Source organism: Parambassis ranga, chromosome 19, assembly GCF_900634625.1.
Source record: "Parambassis ranga chromosome 19, fParRan2.1, whole genome shotgun sequence".
In the NCBI taxonomy this organism is placed as follows: Eukaryota; Metazoa; Chordata; class Actinopteri; family Ambassidae; genus Parambassis; species Parambassis ranga.
In genome coordinates this window covers 14569537-14588503 of record NC_041039.1, presented here as the reverse complement: position 1 = coordinate 14588503, position 18967 = coordinate 14569537, and the positions used below count along the sequence as shown (strand labels likewise).

The window sequence follows — 18967 nt, the reverse complement described above, 5'->3', positions numbered from 1 at the left end:
TTCATATAAATCGGGGTGGACAAAATAGAAGAAACAGCATTAAGGATAGCCTTTTACAAATAAATAAAACCACACAGCACCAAAAAGACCTCTCTCTGCCTCTTCGCTGTGGATTCTAGGAGTTTTCATAGCATTTTACAGGTTTAATGATCTCTCAGGGTGTAGTCAGAAACACACTCTGCAAACCCAGAAGAGGAGTGTATCTGATAAAATGTACCTCACACCTTAAAGGCAAATAATGACAAGCACCTGCGTATCTTTCTACTGTGACAGGGCTTAACTGTACTCATGCATGTCTTGGTTTTAGTCGGAAGTGACACAGGGGTCCGTAGGTTCGGCTGAAACTCTGGTCCGCCTCCACTGATCTGTGCGCCAATCCACTCAGAGCCTGTGATTGAGGCGCTGATGGGAGCTTTTAATGTGGCGGACGCGCAGCTGAAGTGAGGAGCGCACTCACAATTGAACATTTTATACACTATGGTATGTTTTTATTCATGTCCAAATGGATCGACCCAGTCTTCGGAGACTTTTTTCTGCTTGCGATGTGAACAAGTCTGGTAGGATCGAGTACGAGGACTTCGCTGTAGTCTGCCAGGAGCTCAGCGTCCCCGAAACCGATATCCAATCTCTGTTCGACAAGTTCGACGCTCAAGAAGACGGATACATCGACTACGAAAAGTTTTCCTCCCGGTTCCAGGAGGTTTCCGAGACTTTGGATTTGGCTTCTCTTGGCGCTGCTGTGACAACACAAACCCCGTGGGAAGAGTTCATGGACAGGATAGACACAGAGTGTCTCCTATCTGAAAGGTACACCTGGACTCACCTAGCTAACCGCTACTGCTGCTGTTAGCTAACTGTTAGCTGTTAGCTGTGCTGGGATCCTGTGTCTGCTCAGTTTTCTTCATTTTATTAACTTAGTATGGACTTACGTTACGTTATTTACAAAAGTGTACACAAACAGTGACTCATTAGTCAGACACACACACACCCAAACACACATTTACACAGGATTTTTTTCCAGCTCTTCCCCGCGGCACAGATCAGTCATACTGATGTGAGAGCGACATTTACATTAAGTACATCTTTTGTTATTATTATTGTTGTTGTTGTTGTTGGACTTTTCCTGGTTTTCAGTCACATCCTACTGTGTTGTCATGGAGACAGGTCAGCTGTCATCACGTGGTCGGTCAGAAAGGCTGACAGTGGGACTGACCTGCAGGTTATAAGTGTTTGTTCTCCTCCCACAGTCTCAGGGAGCAGCTGGCTGATCTGTACCAGGCCATCCACTCCTCTGCAAACGTGGCTCTGCTGCAGCCGTATGAGGAAGTCATCCACACTCTGATCAGTCAGAGCCTGGACAACAGGCTGGAGTGTGAACAGCTGGAGACCAGTCTGAGGCGGTGAGAAAACAAAAGCTCAGAAGCAAGAGGGTCCACTGTGAACATCCCATCACATGGGTATAGAATATAGAAGAAGAAGAATATAGATGATGACATGGGGCTTTTGTGGCAGCAAATTCAGAAGTGCTGTTTAAAAGTGGCAAAAAAGTGCAAGCTTTATGATTTGTATAAAATAATGATGCCTGTCTGTACTGAAACTAAAGTTGACTGCATCCATTAGCAACCTGCTGCCCTCTTGTGGATGTAAAACACATGATGGAATGGTGGACATAAATATATCACTCTTACAAATGCCACAAAATACTTTGATGTACAGCTGATAAGACAGTTGTCTTATCGGGAACAAACCAGTAGTGGCACAGTGTCGATGCCACCTGTTAGTTGTCAGTCACTACTAATGAAGAAACAAAACAAAAAAAACACACCGTGTTGGGAATTAGAAACTGTTAGCATGTCAGTGGAGAATAATCAGTGTGCCCCACAGGTCATCCACTATCATGATCTTTTATCAGGTCCAAATTATGCTTATAAATGGTAAAAAGTTGTCCCATAATAAGTGCTGACCATTAACTGTTCTTGCATCCAGCTTAAAGTGTTTTGGCTCTTGCCCTTCAGTCTCTGAGATATATTTAACCCACAGATTTTCAGTGGTGCTGAACTGGGAGGGCCTTTCCAAAAGCATCAGCATGCATTTCCTCATAGATTTATATCTAGTACTCAGGTTGTCTGTGTGTCACTGGCTAACACATAACCTCCAGTGCATCAAATGACACTCCTTGTTCTAAATCTGCTTATGCAGATGTTCATGTTTGTGAAGAGGTCACATTTGAGGTTTCCTTCTGATTACTCTTTCTTGAAGTATTGATAATCACAGTGCAATCCTGTATCTCCACTAAACCTTGTTGCTTCTCCTTTGCAGTCACTCTGGAGCTTTTCCTGGTCAGACACTGTCATGACAGTCCCATTTCTCTTTAACTGTCATTACTTAGTGGCATTTCAGCCTGTTAAAAACTGTAAGCTAAAAGCACCTGGACATCTTTTTTTTTTCTTGCATCTCCCTGTCTTGTAGGCATAAATTAGCTCCACATTCTCAGCCCATGGCTGTAGAGTGCTTACGCATATTTGAGGAAGCCCGACAAAATCTAATGGCCTAATTCAAGCTGAACAAGTTAGTGAAGTTCTGGTTGTTTAAATAGATGAGTCCTCAGACTTTAACCAGAACTACAGTTTAATTAAAAACATGTTGCACTACAGTAACACCTGTTTGCTGGAAGGACATGTTTTCACTCAACAAAATGTGTGATTAGCTCACACCTGTCCTCAAATTACTTCTGTGTACTCGGCAGCAGTAAGACGATATCTGGCTGTGATATTGATGTATGATTGGTGACAGGAGTTACAGGTTTATAGCTTAAAGAGTAAAAGTGTAAATTCTGCCATTTTAAGAATTTACTTCAAATCCAGTCCTATATCTGGGCAGAGACTGTGTGTGAGAGCTGTTTTTGTTTAATGTCTTAGTGCTGTCTGTGCTTCAGTGAGTGCACGGCATGAGAAAGGTGACATTCCTCGGTCAAGGAAGTAGGAAGACTTAATGTGCTGCCCTGCCCCTTTATTTAATCTCTTTAAAGAAGGGTTATTCCCTGTCATTGTACCTTATGTTTTGAGCATCTGAAATGACCTTTTGAAATGATTTTTTTGTACGTAAAAGCTGCGCCGAATAAACATAAATGTGTGCTGGAGATAAAGACTAGGGGGATCTTTGTTGTAAAGTCTGTCCCTCCCTCAACTCTGGTTGGTTCACCTGTTGTCTGAGAGGAGCACAGTTACAACTTCTGCACATTGTACAAGTTGAATCAGTCAGGTAGATTTGACATATTCCTGCTGTATTTTTGGATTGTAACTTGAGAATAAGTTTTGACTGGGCAGGTGTGAGACACTTTTCTCTATTCATGGACAGAGCTGAGGAGATAAACAACAGTCACCTGTCACAACTGGAGGACGATCTACAGCAACATCTCACCAGGACAGAGGAGCGGGTGAGAGAGGAGGTGAGTGGGATACCAGCAGGATTTATAGCAAACCGTTTCTGCTGTCAAGAGAAATTCTTAAAAAGCAAAATTATCATTGAGAAAAGCAAATTTGATCATTAAACTGCACAGAAAACCGACTAAAAATAATGATTTTCTATCCGACTGAAGTGAGGACACATTCTGTATTTCCTATGAGCTACCTGCATATTTGTGGTGCAGCGCACAGCAGCAGGTTACATGTCTCTCCACAAAGAGCCTCTGTACAGTCAGATGAAAGCCCCACTTCAAGGCATGAGCCCAGTGTGCACCTCTCACAGCTTTGGTTTCATGTCCGTAGGAACGTAAGAAGATGGAAGGAATTATAGCTCACATGCAGCGGAAGCATGAGAATGAGGTTGCAGACCTGCACGCCACACTGGACAGACTGCTAAAGGTAGGGGTTTCACAGACCACAACGTGCGCTCACTTTGTTCTACTCTGATTTTTTTTTTTTCTAATGATGAGGAAAAGACGAGACACTGTGCCTGAAAGACAACACACTTGTGTATAACAATCACATGTTTTAGCACAGGTTAAACCTGAAATTTTCTATTCATGCACAAAATAGCTACAAGTTCCAGGAAGACAGGATCTCCGATACATCTCCAGTCACACTTTGCTTCTCCCACCCACACTGCAGGAAAAAAGCAGAGCTATAAATGCATTATTAAACTTAGCTATATATTACTTGGTATTTGCATAGTGGATCAAAGTGCACATAATAAATAATAATGGAAAGAGATGAGAGGGAGTTTAGAGGGAAAAAGATGAGAGAGATGAATATGTACACTGGCAACAGATTTTCTGCTCTGGAGACTTTACAACACATAACTTATAGTGACGTGTAGATTGACAAAGATGCATAGTATATAAAACACGTATTCTTTGATGAGCTATTTTGTGCACACAACTCAGTCGTTCACATGTTAATAGGCCCATTCAGACTCTCACAAACACAACTCTCACTTGGTCGCTTGTGCACACACAAGGTTAAGTCAGACAGGCATGAACAGAGAGATGATTCAGTAGCTTGACCATAGACCGATCTTGCATGATGTCTCAATACCTCTTAAAAGGAAAATCTCTCTAAGAAAGTCCAGTTGTCACCTGTGTAGAAAGCTTTAGTAATAAAGACTGCCTTTAACAGCATCCAAGAAATATGATTGGCCCGCTTACAAATTTACCATACATCTCATTGATAGTGACCAACACCTTACATGTAAGAGCCTCAGAAAATCTGCTCAGAGAAGTCAAAGTAAACAATGTAAACATAAAGACTAATCGTCTATTCATTATCCTGACAAACCTAGTGTTTGGTTTGTGTAAAAAGCGTCTGTTACTCTGTGCAAATTAGTAAGTAATTACATACATACATAGGGTATACTCTTTCAATTATGCATTCATGCCTGCACACACTCTGCACTTGTTTGATGTTAGATGCTGATCCTCCAGGTTTGTTCCCTTCTGTGCTGCCTGTGAACTCAGTGTTTCATCAATGAAAACATTTTGAAACATGTTAATGTCACGTCATGTTAATGTTTTTGTTTTTTGTCCTAACAAGAGTCGAGAAGACTCTCAGCTGACCCAGTCAAAAGAGGAGGTGATCAGACTGAACACACAGATCAGCGATCTCTCACAGGTATGTCATTCAGTGGAACAAATCACATGTTTCCTGAGTAGAATTGCTGCTGACTTAGTCTCCTCACAGGAAAACAAAAAGCTGCAGGGATCTCTGCTGCAAGCCCAGACCAACGTTGCTGTCCTGCAAACCGAGCTGGACAAGCTGAAGAACATGTATGCAGATCAGAAAGCTCAACACGACAGGTGACGCCCGTCTTTAAGGCCGGCTCATGTATGATGTACAGAGGATGAGATGATAATGTATATGACTGTTTTTGCAGAGAAACAGAGGATTTGAAGAGGATGGTCATGGAGTACCAGGCGTACTCTAGTCAGATTCAGGTCCTCCAGTGAGTCTGTCTTTGATGTGATGGTTGTGTCTATAGCAAAAAAAGCAGAGGCTGTAGTAGTTGGAATTATACATGTTTATTTTAGTTAAGTTGCTTTTTTTTTAGATAAAAACACAGGCCAAAGTGTCTTTCTATCTAATGCTGTCTTGTAAATTCATCATTAGGGACATGAATAAAAAGCTGTATGACAGTAATGACGGCCTGCGCTCAGCTCTGGCCACTGAGGCGGTTGCATCTAAACGGAGGGTAAGTCCCTTCCGTGTTGATGACCTGACATATACTAGAAGCTGACAGTCAACTGTTTGTGTAAAAGCTCCTCTCCTCCCTGGTTCTTCTTATCTGCTCAACAGCTGTCACCCCAAAATGAAATCCCAGCCCGAAGAATGAAACCCCTCCGCCAGAGCACGCTCAACCATAGCAGGTAGAGGAAGCTTTTTTATACTTTTTTGTGTCTGTGGATCGATCCCTGTGAATTGAATCGTCACAGCTAAGTCAGTAATGGTGTCTTGGCACAGCCTGGAGCAGGATTCCAGCAAAGTGGCCTACTCTCATGTAGCCTCCTGGGCTGATAAGTACCTGGACAGTGGGGTCTCCCTGCCGATGGACACAGCTGAGAGCTCAGGCAGTGATTACGACAGCGACGACAGCAGAAGCTCGGTGGAAACGGTGCACCACAGCTACTCATATGTCCCGTCTGATATGGAGGTCAGTGAAAAACACCTGTGGGTAAAGAATGCCAAAATACGACGGCACTCCCAGGATTTAGGTTTAAATGACTATTTATTTTTTATGATATGTTACAGATATCAGAAGTGAAATCTGAAGCTGCAGTGTCAGTGGCTCCCAGCAGGGTGAGCTCTGTCGCTTCATCCTTGCGAAGACGCTTGTCTGCCTTCTCCACAAATGTAAGCTGCTTCAGTATTTAAATGCATAATATGGATTAGCATATCAATTAAAGTCATCCTAAAGATTTTATAAAAACTCACAGTTACAAAGTGCTTCACAATAATTTGCAAACCAAAAGGTACAATCAATGAATAATTGGATAAAATACAGTATAATTCAATAAAAACAAATAAAACAAGATTAAGATTAAGTAAATAAGTAAAATAACAATTTGAGTTTGATAGGATCAATGAATAAAAAAAGCCAAGTGATAAAAGTGAGTTTTAAGAAAAGATTTAAAAGAGGACACTGAGTTTGCCCGTCTTATATAACTTGGATTAATGATGTATGTGCACACATACGTTGCCATCAGGGTTAATTAAATAACTCGTGTAATTGCCTTTCCTCCTGCTGATGCTGTTAACTGTTAACATGCCTTCAGAGTTCTCAGCAGGAGACACACTGTTCTTGCTGTCTAAGCACAAAATAATGTAGACAGCCAGCTGCTGTACTTGGCATAGGTACTATGTGTTACTAGAAGTTTCCACTAGGGGGCACACCAGAAAACATTTGACTCACCCCCCTGTACATTTTGCACTACTTTCTGAGAACAGTTATACTAAATATTCACCAGTTAAAAAACCACAGTTCTGCATGATGTAGCAAATAAAGACTTTACTGCAATCCTGTCAGAACATTGAGGGTATTCCGGTTTTAACCTTCCTCACAGCTTGTCATCTTTTGTTCTGTTGAAGCATCCAATAGAAGCTGGCATAGCAGAAACTGAGGCACCGATGTACCGTCTGGTTCTAGCCGGAGATGCCGGAGCTGGAAAGTCCAGCTTCTTGCTAAGGCTGACGCTCAACGACTTCAGAGGAGATATTCAGACAACACTGGGTGGGTGTCAACACATCACTTCTAATCTACTACAAAAGCATTCTTTAATACACATCTGCTTTTTGTGTTGATTTTTATTGATATAGGGGTTGATTTCCAGATGAAGAGGATGCTGGTAGATGGAGAGAAGACAAATCTGCAAATATGGGACACAGCTGGGCAGGAGAGGTACGGCACTTACTGCAGGAACATTTCATGATGTTTATCAAGGAAGTAGCAAGAGGAAAACTCGTCAGTTAACATATTTTGATGTTGACTCATTGGAAAACTAAAAATAGCACCGTGTTTCCTTTAGGTTCCGCAGCATCGCCAGGTCCTACTTCCGTAAAGCTCATGGAGTCCTGCTGCTGTATGATGTTACTTCAGAGAGCAGCTTCCTCAACATCCGAGCATGGGTGGATCAGATTCAGGTACCTGCAGTGATGCTGAACAAATGTTGAACAAAATGACAAAGAACAAAATGTTTGGATCTATTTTACAATCCCCACCTCTGTTTTTATTAAGGAATCAGCAGAGGAGAAAATCCCCATGTGTGTTATTGGAAACAAGGTGGACCTCCGAGAGCAGCTTCCACCGGGAAGCTGTGTGAGCAGTCTGCACGGGGAAAAGTTGGCCAAGGTGTGTACGCTTTCACTCCACCAAGTGGGAAAATGTTTATACAGATGTCCAGCCTCCAACGTGTCTGAGTAAACTGACTGTTGTTGCTTTGCTGGCAGGCGTACGGTGCCTTGTTCTGTGAAACCAGTGCCAAAGAGGGAACCAACGTTGTCGAGGCAGTGCTTCATCTAGCAAGGTAGGAGGCTAGAGAGAAACTTTGAGTGCAAAATGTTCTTCACAAACTGTACTCAGGCTTTTTTTTTTAACTTTTCCACAGAGAAGTAAAGAAAAATGTCAAATTGAGGCGTCAGTCGAACTCTCAGGTCAAACTGAGTGAAAGCAGCGCAAAGAAAACTCTTAACAGCTGCTGTGGACTGTAGCTGGCTTGAATCCCACCCAAATACACACACACACACACACACACACAGAATGAAGGACAATTTTATTTTGTAATGAAGAACAAAACTGACTTTGCCTATTTTTAATTCAATGTTAAATCTAGTTTTATAATGAAGGTCTCAATGGAAATGTGCACATGTATACGGTAATATGATCATGTTTATTTTTTTAAGTGTTTTTATGTATTTAGTAGACTTTTTATGAATTAAATAAATATATATTGATGACTAAAATAGAGATTCGACTTTTAAATGGTTTTGACAGAACAGGATCTATAGATTTATAACCTAATATGACCTCACTTACAGAGTACTGTAGGAAGGCTTCTGTGGCAGCTGTTTGGAAAGCAGGTAAATAAACAACAAACCTTAGAAGGTGCTTTGACAGTCACATAGATTGAAGCCTGATGATAATCCCCTTATTTTATAATGTACTCGTATTTAATTAAAAATAAAGACATCATACTTACAATGGATTTTTTTTATTCGAAGCATAAGCAGTAATACACTGTATGTAATATTATTTCAGCCAAGTTTTACAGAATTGTGACATTTAAGGTGGTGTTTATGTCCTAATATAAGTTTGCATTTCAGTTAGTCTTAAAAAAAGTTTTCTTTTTTTTTTAATCTGTGACAGCAGATTTCAGGACCCATTTTCTAATAACCAGAGGAAAGTGATCCCTTTTTCCAAATAAAGCAGACTGAGCTGAAGAGACGATGGTTAGAAACGTCTGTTGTATTGATCAGCAGAATCCACTGTTTTACTTTTTACCTTTCAGAGTGGCTCTCATAAATGGAGGGTCAGGGTCCAGGTCTGCAGCGCTGCACTCACAGTATGAAACTTTTCAGATAACTCGATGAAAGAGGACTGTGCTTCCTGCAGAGGACTTTAGTTTCTTGCAGTCAGAACCACTGACGTCACTAAGCTGCCCAAGGCCACCACCAGAGCTCCAAGTATGAACTTCCAGGAAATTCCCTGCAACATGGCAACAACAACACAGTCAAGATCCAGCCGTTCTGTCAGCCATCACGTCAAAACACTTGGGCCATATGACCGTCACAGCTTACGTATGGTTTCTTCTTAGAGGGAATCAGAAAGGGTGAGATGTTGTCCCCGAGCATTTCTGCTGGTTTGGCTCTCCATTCCTGAGTGTCATTGCCACCAGATTGCCTTTTGACGAGTTTAGATAACTCAACATGGATCGCCTGAAGGAAAAGGGGAGTTTTTGTAATTAGCTGCAGTTTTAAAAACATCCAGCAGGTGAGAGCAGAGATCTCAAGCAACAAGAACACATTAAGGCCCCCAAATCACAACAGTAAAAGATTTTACATTTAAACTTTATACAAAGGGCTATATATTGTATTTTTAAGTAAGAATTTCCAGACATGAAGCAGCAGTTTATCACCAAACATGCTCCATATTCTCTGTCTTCACAGAGCAGCAAAAGTATTTTATCCGCAAGGGTGTAATTACCAAAGCAGCAGATATTTTAGTTTTGTCTAGACAAAGCAGACATATTTGTGACGATGGCAGTGTGCCCTATAGGTCAGGTCATTGTAATACTGGCAGCAGTGTGCAGTAAACAGCTAATGAAATAAACTACTTACACACAAACACGTCTTCTAATCCAGCCTGGAAAGCTTCAGAACATGGACCAAACTAACGACCATAAACTAATATTGTTCTTCATTGGTGTACAGTGGTTCTACACAACATCTTTATTATACAATATCTATTTATGTGTACATTTGTTTTGTACTGAAAGCTCTGAGCAGCATGGCCACATCTGTAGGCTGCCAGATGTGCACATTGCCAGAGCCTCCATTGAGGATTTGGCAGATTAGACAAACCACAAAAACAAGAGAACACAGGCTTTTGATAGAAGCAGTTCACTGGGGTCTCTCCTTTTTAAACTCCAGAAAATCTTCTTGTTTTTAAATTCAATTAAAAGTCATTGAATTCAATATAATTTGACAACTTTACAGGAATCCTTTGTGGGCGGTGTTTTACATAACTTTGTGATGTGCACGACAGACTTTTGTCAGCTGTGCATGCAGTATGTTGACTTTTGGGTAATACCTCTACACACACTTCATACCTGTTGTAACTTTTTTCATGGATCGTGCACAGCTTTGTTTTGCCTGTTATGAAATAACCTGTCAAACTGAAAACTAGAAAGTGTGACAGCAGAATGTCAGCTATTTGCTTGAATGAAGTTTTTTTTTTCAATAAGTAAATGCACTAACCTGTGGAGACAAAGGGCAATTTTAACAGTGTATTAGTCAGATCAGTTTTGCCTGCCAGAGCCAAACTTTATCCCATAGAAGTCATTTGGTTGTAAGGGACAGTTTACTAACAGTCACTGTCAAATAAATGCTGTATGTAAAGCATAAAGTATTAAATTATATTTAATTGCTACTTAAAAATACATATAGACCTACCCACATTTTCATCTCATTCAATAGTCAGTTTGCCGGTACAGCAGCTAAAGGGGTTTGAAAACGGAATCTTTGTCATGTTAAAGCAGCTTATATTAAAGCCTGTTTCATGAATTTGGAGGATTTTTCCCCCCTCATTGAAGATAATCTATTTGTTTAATCATGAGAATTTGTCCCCCAGCTACAAAACATGGCATATATAAGCAATATATCCTAATATATGTATTGTGAAAGTGGAAAAATATTAACAGTAAAAATGACTTGTCCTGGTTATGTTAACGGCGAATGTTAGATGCTAACATGCTACACTAACATGGTGAGGGTTCAGTCATTCATGTGCATCAGCAGGTTAGGACTGTCATTGAGAGCATGTTAACTTGCCGATGTGACATGACATTTAGCTCAAGCTTCTCTTTGCCAAAGTGTGGTCTCAGAGAGCTGCTATTATGACTGTATTGGATGTTAAAGATGCATATTTAAACTACTACAATTAAAATTTAATCATCTGCTAACTTGTTGTTTCACAGTTACTTACATTGTGTCTTAAATGATTTTTTTTTTTACTCCTATAATTACACATCTGACAACCTCTGTGAATAACAGTATTGGGGTCATGGCTCTGTTGTATTGATGGGAGACATACTTTCTGGCAGATGTGGAAGAAACACGCTCCCCCGCATGAACTCACCTTGGTGGCTGGCTCCAGCTTCAAGGCCTTTTTTAGCACTTCCATGGCCTCTTTGTATTCGGCCTTGTCTGACAGGAGCTGAAAATGATTGGAAAATGTGCAGTGTGAGCAGTGCTGTGGACTCATGAACCAAAACACACAGAGGAGGTAACAATAATAAACTGGTTATCTTAAAATCCCATGTTCTTCCAATCCTAATCCTTCTTCTGTAATAATCATCTCTGGGTTGATAAAGATCAAAGGAAGGAAGCACCCTCACCTTTCCCATCCTGAACAGGGCCTTGACGTTATTTGGCTCAAGGGTTAGAACGTCCCGGCTTGTGTGCAGAGCCTCGTCGAACTGCTCCAGTTTGAGCTGAGCGGTCGCCAGGTTGTTCAAACACTTGACTCTGTAGTCTTGCACCTCTTCTTCCTCCGTCTGCACACCACCATCGCTGCCATCTGCACAGAGATTTTGTTACATCTGCTCTTATGGATATGTTTTGTTTTTGTAGACACAAAACAGCTTTGGAGAAAAGGTTTCTTAGCTCATCTTGGGGTTTTTTATATTCATGAAAAAGAGGAACTCCCATCGGGTGTCATTATAAAGAGAGTTCATGTTCTCCTCATTTATTCAGCTGGATATTTTATCACCATCCTATTCTGACTGCACGGTTTCACCATTAGACCCAAAACATCTTACAAATGACTAAACTTCTGACCAAAGCAATGAGCACTTGTTAGCACAGAGGAACTTTGCTCTTGGCCCTGAGCATGATGGGTAATGAACGTTAGCATCTAGGGATCTGTGTGAATGTGACACACAGTGTACTAAATTATGCTGCGGTTGAATAAAGTCAGTTTTTTATTAGATGATGCTCTAAATTAGACTGTGAGGAAACCAACATAATGATACAAAACTAACTTGGAGATCTGTTTGTATATAACTTTTTGTTTGAGCTCTGTTTTGGTGTCTATAAGATTTCTTACTTAAAAAAAGTTGTGTTTTTGTGCATGTTGTTTCTGGATAATCAATTGAAAAAAAAAAATCGGCCCTCTTTCTGGCTCTTTCTTCTCATCTGCTAATTGCATGATCTCGATGCCCTGATGAACTCGTCTCTTCAGAGTTCACTCACCGCTCCCCGTCATTGACACATTATGAAGCAGTTCATGTTTTTCTCCTCACAGTCACATTTCCCTCTCGGGCCCTACCCTGCCTCGTCAATGCTTAAAGTGATTAAGAAAATGGAACTAATAAGGAAGTTGATTAGCTCAGATTATGCAAAAGAATTAAGCAAAAACGTTTTATGGTGGCACTCGGCTCAGAGGGATGCGGCTCTGCATCGTGATGGTGCGATTAGTGTGATGCCGAATAGAGGAGGGCTCTGAACTGTTATGTCATTCTGAGCCGAGATTGATGTGGAAATGTGGCGTCTCCATCAGAAACTGTGTGTTTTATGTCTCTTATGCATGTGTGTGTGTGTGTGTGTGCACTTCTATCTGTGTTGGATTTCCATTTTTATCAACTACTAAAACAGCCCTGTTACAGCCAACTTTATGGAAATATTTTCCATGAATAAATTCATGTTTTGATCCCGGGTTACCTCTGCTGCGTGTGGTGAGCACATCCAGAGCCATACAATAGGATCTGGCAGCCAGGCTGTACTCCTCCCTTTGAAAATGGAAGTTTCCTTGCTCTCGTTTCTGGTTGCCGATGCGGATGCGGTCTGCAATGGGCAAACTTAGTGGGTCTGTCTTCTCTCTGATGTCCAGCAGCTGCAGCTGGTAGAGTAATGGAGCCCAGGCTGGAATATCAGGCTCTCTGCACACAAAAACAAAGACACACAATCAATATCATCGCAGGATAAAATGGAGTTACCTAAGATGTCTTTCAAAATCCTCCGGAGGAGACCAATCAATCAACCTATCAAAAGTTATCAAGTGCCAGGAAACTGCTCGAGTCCAACACATCACAAGTCTTTGAGTGTCCAGACATCAGAATCATAAAAAGAATGAGCAATAGACACCAGATGTGACAGAGGTGACAGTATCAGTAGAATGTTTTATCAATCACAAAGAAAACTTGAGGATATGGTTCGTGGGTCGGGTCACGGAACAGGTCCTGGTTTGTGTCAGATCATGGGTAGAGTTGTGTTTGCAGGTCCAAGTGTGGGTCACATGTTGGGTTTGGGTGCATGTGAGGTTGCGGGTTGGGTTATGCAGGGCGGTTTGTGGGTTGGGTCAGGTTGCTGGGAGGATTGGGGAACTGATTGTGGTTCTGGTTGTGGGGCAAGCTGGGTCAATCTGTTATGTTATTGTGGTTTAGGACTTTGGCAGCTGCTCCCTTTATAGACTACATCTTACTATATTGCAGCAGCTCACACACACCTTAAAAGCAACACCTTTAATGAGGTCTGATGATTCTGGGTCATTTAAGCAGACAGGAATTTAAAACTGGTATGAGCCAGAGCCGTCAATGGCTTCAGCTTACTTAAGAGTCACTCAGAAGGAAAGTTAATTTGGTTTTCAATCATCTGGTTCCTGTGACCACATGACACCACATGACATGCCTGTGTGTGTGTGGCTAGACACTCACGCTGCACTGCACTTTAGGACACCGATACGCCACACTATGTGTAATATATTCATGTCCGTCACTTTAAAGATGTTAGATTTTATTCTTTTTATTCTAAGTGTGCCTTTTTCACACGGTGTCTTACTGTGTGCCTTAAGCCTTAAGCAAGGCACAACTTTCATTGTGCCTTGCATAATGACAATAAAGAAACACATAAACACTAACAAGATTATAGTAAATAAAGGGCAGATTACTGACTGTAGCATGACAAAAATAGAATATAAAACCCTCTACTAAAGATCAGGATCCTTCCACTTTAATAAACTCAACAAAACAAAGATCTGAAACAGAGTCAGGCAGGAGGAAGTGGAGCTTCCTGCAGCTCTCCACCCAGTCACTGTTTGCTGCAAAGTGATAGCACTGGGAGTTGTGTCAGGTCATGAATTATTCAAACCGGCACAATTTATGTTTGTCTAACAGAATTAGTTGTATCCCCAGATACCTGTGAGGCTGTGTCAGCAGGTGGGATCAGATTACCCTTTCACCTCTCCTCTCTGGAGACCACATCCACCCTCACATGATGCACAGGAGTATGAAACCCACGGCTGAGCCAGGGCCTCAGAAACCTGAGCTGGATCTCAGTCCTCACGACCGGAGGAGGCAGGACTAAGAGACGCTATCAGCCTGGACTGTACATAAGTAGTGCTTCTAACCCTTTTTATTTTGTGACAGTAATGTTTGGTCCCAGCAACTTGTTGTTTCATGTAACAGGTGGAAGAATATCCAGTGGGTGACTCCTGTTCTACTCCTAGTCTTTCTAAGAAAAAGGCCTTATACTGCTCTCACATGGCATATAAACATACTCTTGGTGTTTGTTGTCCATGCATACTTTTCTCAACTCTTATCTGAAACTATTACACAATATTCCAGGCCACGTGTTATGTAACACTGCAGCATACAACAATAACACAAGCAGACGTCCTGCATACTCTGACCTACAAGTGCCTGGCTCCTAATTAAACGTCCTCCTTTGAATCAGCCATGAACACACGCTGCTTAAGAAACCTGTAGTTTGCAAGTCAGTGAGTAAACACTGGAGTCCACACTTGTACTGAGGCTAATGAGTTTATCAGAACGGATGCAGCAAAACGAGAAGAGTGAGTCTGTTGTCTACGCTCTAATTCTAGTATTCCATGTGACCGTTCACAGATAAATATCAAAATAACAAATTCCTTCACTGCACCTTGCTCAATCTTCAGCATCCAGACACATTATTTTAAAACAGCAGATACTCCACTACAAGTCACATGCTGTTATTGTTAGTGTCATATTATGCTTTGGTCATTGAGGTAGATTAACTGAAAATGTAAAGTAATGCTTAAATGTTGCTATCTGAAAGGTAGCCCACTTTTTGACTATAGGCCCAACAACTTGAAGAACAGGAATAAAGTTTTGTGATCTGTTTACATCAAATATTTACTTAACAGGTTTACACAACAAGCCATGCGGATCAATACAGTTAACTATTGCAGTTAACTGGCAACGAGCTAAGAGAACATCCAGTTTGAGCAGCAGGTGTGAACTATTTATTGTGGTGCAGAATTATGTCTTTATATTATGTAGGAATCAATGTCACTGTGCTCATGACTGACTATAATGGGGTCAGGATGAATCCAGCAGTACGACATGCTATTAGCTTCTGCTTTGAGAATTGTTTATAAAATATATAATGTATAAAATAAAGGATGTTTCACTGGAGACAGGAAGAGAGTACTTATTTCTCCTGAGAGCAGAACGATGGGTTGAACAGTGTTTGGTTTGTAAATAACACTGCAGTAAAGCCCCTTACTCATCATGTCATTAAATATTGATTTGTCCATACAGAGGTAACACCCACTATGATGCTCATGACTCACACAGAATGAGAAACATTATTCAATATGTCATGAGTCATTTCTTCTTAATCGATGCAGGTACAGCTGCTTCAGTGCTAACTGTACCAACTTAATGAATCCCAGATGATGTGTTATCCTGCAAATGAAGCACAAGTCACACACACACACTGACTGCTCACTAACAGACAGCAATTCTTCATTTGCTGGATTCAACAGGTGTGATTAAATTAAAAGCACAGCAGCTTTATATGAACAACTAGCACAGCACAGAGAATACCAGCTGAGGATTTAATGACCGGCACACTGAGGAATAGTGTGAGTAGCTGAGAGCTGAGCTGTCGCTGTCATGATCATTAAACAAAATTGACACGACTGGTGAACGTAATCTGAGAATGCAGTGTGCTGACAGATCTATAAGGTTTACCGTAAACCATATAGATCATGTGGGTCGACGGTGATTAGCACTGCGCCAACGTGCTGCTGTACAGAGCGCAGCCAATAGGCCCCCAGGGTCTTGTTAGTGCAAACAGGAAGCAGAGGCTGGTCAGCAGGACCAGATCCCTCTGCAAGATCCTAGTGAAACCTGAACCTGTAACTACAGACAAGGTCAATGATTAGCTGCAGTGCACGGCCTCCCTGCCTGCTGCTGTCCTCCACAGCTGTAAACATGACTTACAATACTTTGTTTTGACATACCCATTTAATGTGTGGTACAGTTCAAAGGAGGGGGGGGTCTAATTCTGCTCACTCATAGCCTTGCGAGTGTCATGTATTTCTAATGACAAACAAAATGAAGAGGAGCTATCTCAGGAAAAAGACCAGCTTATAACAACTAAATAGTCCTAGTCTAGCCATAACTGTAGGGGAGCAACACATGAACAATGTAACACAATCATCACATCATTTTGTTAGTTTACTTTGGCATAGTTAACTCAGCTAGCTTAGTGGGCTAGTGTGTAGCAGTGCATCTGACTGCAGAAAACCACCGGGACTATTAGTTGATTATTATGTGTTATTATGTGAGTTTTTCTTTTGCACTGACCTTCTTTCTGACCAAATGTATGCTAATATAAACAACAGTTAATGAAGATAGTGTCTGTGCCTCTTTGTGTGACATGTCAGATTAAGACAAGAATGTTTCCTCTTCTTGTCCGTATGTAGTGATAAGCATTTTCCTTGTGTGTCATTGGCAAATGCTTAGTATGAACTCATTACAGATGACTTTGATTCATGTGTTGCGGCTTTGTAAACTTCCTCATTAAGGTGCATGATAGTGGAGCTGACTCATCCAGTTATCTGCCATGCAGACCCCTCACCGCTCAGAATGAAAGGAAAATCTCCAATGGAAGAAAAACAGTGGTCACTCTGACGTCATGCGCTCCATAAACGATGGAAAGGCCAGCGATGTGCCTCATCCTGGTTTCTATGGTTACAACTTCAGATAGTGCACTAATATACCGTAATAAATGCAGTGTGCAGCTTGTATGGTAATACAAAATCCAAGGAGGATAAACAAGGCTGTTTATGTGTTTGTTTTATTTCACAGTGGTAAAAACAGGGCTGCTGTCGTTCAGCGTCTGTTTTGACTCTTGGATGGACACACAGCATCAACACAGCCATGCAAAGAGGCTTAGCTATAATCCTGGCACTGGTGAGACGTCACAGCTGTTTTTCCTCGCCTGCTGCCATACTAGTTAATTTGTGACAAAACAACCTCCTATTATGGTCGGATATCAAGAAACTAAACCAACATTGTGTTCCTTTCAGCTGTTGCCCCGGCGGGTGCTTCCCTCCCTGTGTCTGTTTGTATTTCCTCCTTCAGCAATGAGCCAGTGAAAAGGGCGTCACAGGGAACAGGGACAACTACTGCCTACATCCGGGCTATTTACCTCCTCAAAAGTCTCAGGCACTATTCCTCAGGCCTGTTAAAATGCATTCCATGTCAGCCTCAGGCTGCATTTAGCGTCACTGCAGAGGATCATTTACTACATAAGAATGTACATACAGTACATTTGTACAGGAGGAAGGGTGAAGGCCAGGTGAATACACTCATTTAAAAGAAGCTATGTTCAAGTGTCTCTTAACCAACGTGTTTGTTTACTATATCTTCCTATGTCATGCTTAGGGAGCACCACAGGTGATCTTTGTAACTCAACCATGTGTATACAACATGCAACAAAACAATCAACCACAGGCTGTGTGGACTTCCCAGTGCTGGCTCCATGACTCAGTGACACATTATTAACATGTGATAAAACTTAAAAAGCACAGTGAATGCTTATATGCTTATATAATATCATGTCAATCACCGTTCAGCCAAAATGCAAATTTAAATCTATCAACCGCTTCAGCTGTCTGCAGTGAACGAGTGAAGGGATGATGTGAGTGAGTGAGGTAACTTGAAAGCATTTAAACTAAACACCTTTGCTCTGACTCACAGGTGAGTCTATCTCATGCAATAATCTGAAATCTGTCTGGGTTGGGCTCTGATATGGAGCAGCATCCTGATGAATTATTCCTCAAAAAATAGCTCAAAGCTTCTGCTGTCTGCTTTGAAAGAAGGTCATTAATGGAAACCTGAAGTGGTCGCAAAGAGAGAAACAATACAGTACTAAAATCTAGAAGCTATTAGCAAATTTACACTTGTTGATTTTGTAGGTTTTTTTAATATTTTGGTTGAAGAGTTAAAAATTGTGATCTGAGAAGTTCAAATGTAAATATTATTTTAACATTATAGAAGCATGTGATGAACACATCATACGTAAAAAGTCTGAGAAGAAAACTTTTGCATAATTCTTAATATTCAGTGTAGCCTTGACCCGGGGCTCTGTAATTATCCAATAATTCAATCTTGCTGAAATCTGCCAAAGATAATCTATCCTGGGTTTGACTCTAAATCCATAATCAATCAATATAAACAAGCAGAAATCTCACAGGCGATTTCTCACGCAGCCCTGGGGATGCAGGTTTAGTTTCAGTGGATTCTCTGAGAGGTTAATATGAAGCAATGGCAGCTCAGGTCTTTCTTTGCACAGATGTTATGTCTTCTGATTACATAAAGCCAATCTCAGACAGTTTTGAATTTCACTTTTGAACTTCAAAGCTTTCTAAGTTGTGACAAATTCTGAGCGCGTAGCCAAAAATCCTGCTCTTTGAAAGATGAAAGCCCTCCTCC

General features: G+C 41.2%; 2 protein-coding genes across 2 annotated transcripts in view; one reads left to right on the top strand and one right to left on the bottom strand.

Annotated features, from left to right (window-relative positions):
- The first annotated feature begins 323 nt into the window (after positions 1–323).
- On the top strand, positions 324–8617 carry rasef2 (RAS and EF-hand domain containing 2). The gene is made up of 17 exons (XM_028432186.1): positions 324–807; positions 1248–1400; positions 3358–3448; positions 3768–3863; positions 5031–5108; positions 5178–5293; positions 5371–5439; positions 5604–5685; positions 5790–5860; positions 5955–6144; positions 6243–6344; positions 7080–7221; positions 7308–7389; positions 7517–7631; positions 7726–7839; positions 7938–8014; positions 8096–8617. The coding sequence occupies exons 1-17, from the start codon at positions 503–505 to the stop codon at positions 8196–8198; spliced, it is 1986 nt and encodes a 661-aa protein (XP_028287987.1). The 5' UTR covers positions 324–502; the 3' UTR covers positions 8199–8617.
- Positions 8618–8746: 129 nt separating this feature from the next.
- LOC114452700 (peroxisomal membrane protein 11A-like) overlaps positions 8747–18967 on the bottom strand; it is a 51075-nt gene continuing 40854 nt past the window's right edge. The window contains exons 6-10 of the mRNA XM_028432188.1: positions 12927–13144; positions 11603–11784; positions 11344–11421; positions 9285–9422; positions 8747–9192 (exon numbers count right to left, since the gene is read on the bottom strand). Of these exons, the coding sequence (XP_028287989.1) occupies positions 9106–9192; positions 9285–9422; positions 11344–11421; positions 11603–11784; positions 12927–13144 (703 nt within the window). The 3' untranslated portion in view covers positions 8747–9105. The remainder of the gene's footprint in view (positions 9193–9284; positions 9423–11343; positions 11422–11602; positions 11785–12926; positions 13145–18967) is intronic.

Bases quoted from the DNA above. Each gene is read 5' to 3' on its own strand.
- rasef2 (XM_028432186.1), top strand. From the start codon at position 503: ATGGATCGACCCAGTCTTCGGAGACTTTTTTCTGCTTGCGATGTGAAC. The intron at 3,449-3,767 runs GTGAGTGGGATA...TCATGTCCGTAG, and splicing joins AGGAGCGGGTGAGAGAGGAG to GAACGTAAGAAGATGGAAGG. The intron at 5,686-5,789 runs GTAAGTCCCTTC...TCTGCTCAACAG, and splicing joins CGGTTGCATCTAAACGGAGG to CTGTCACCCCAAAATGAAAT.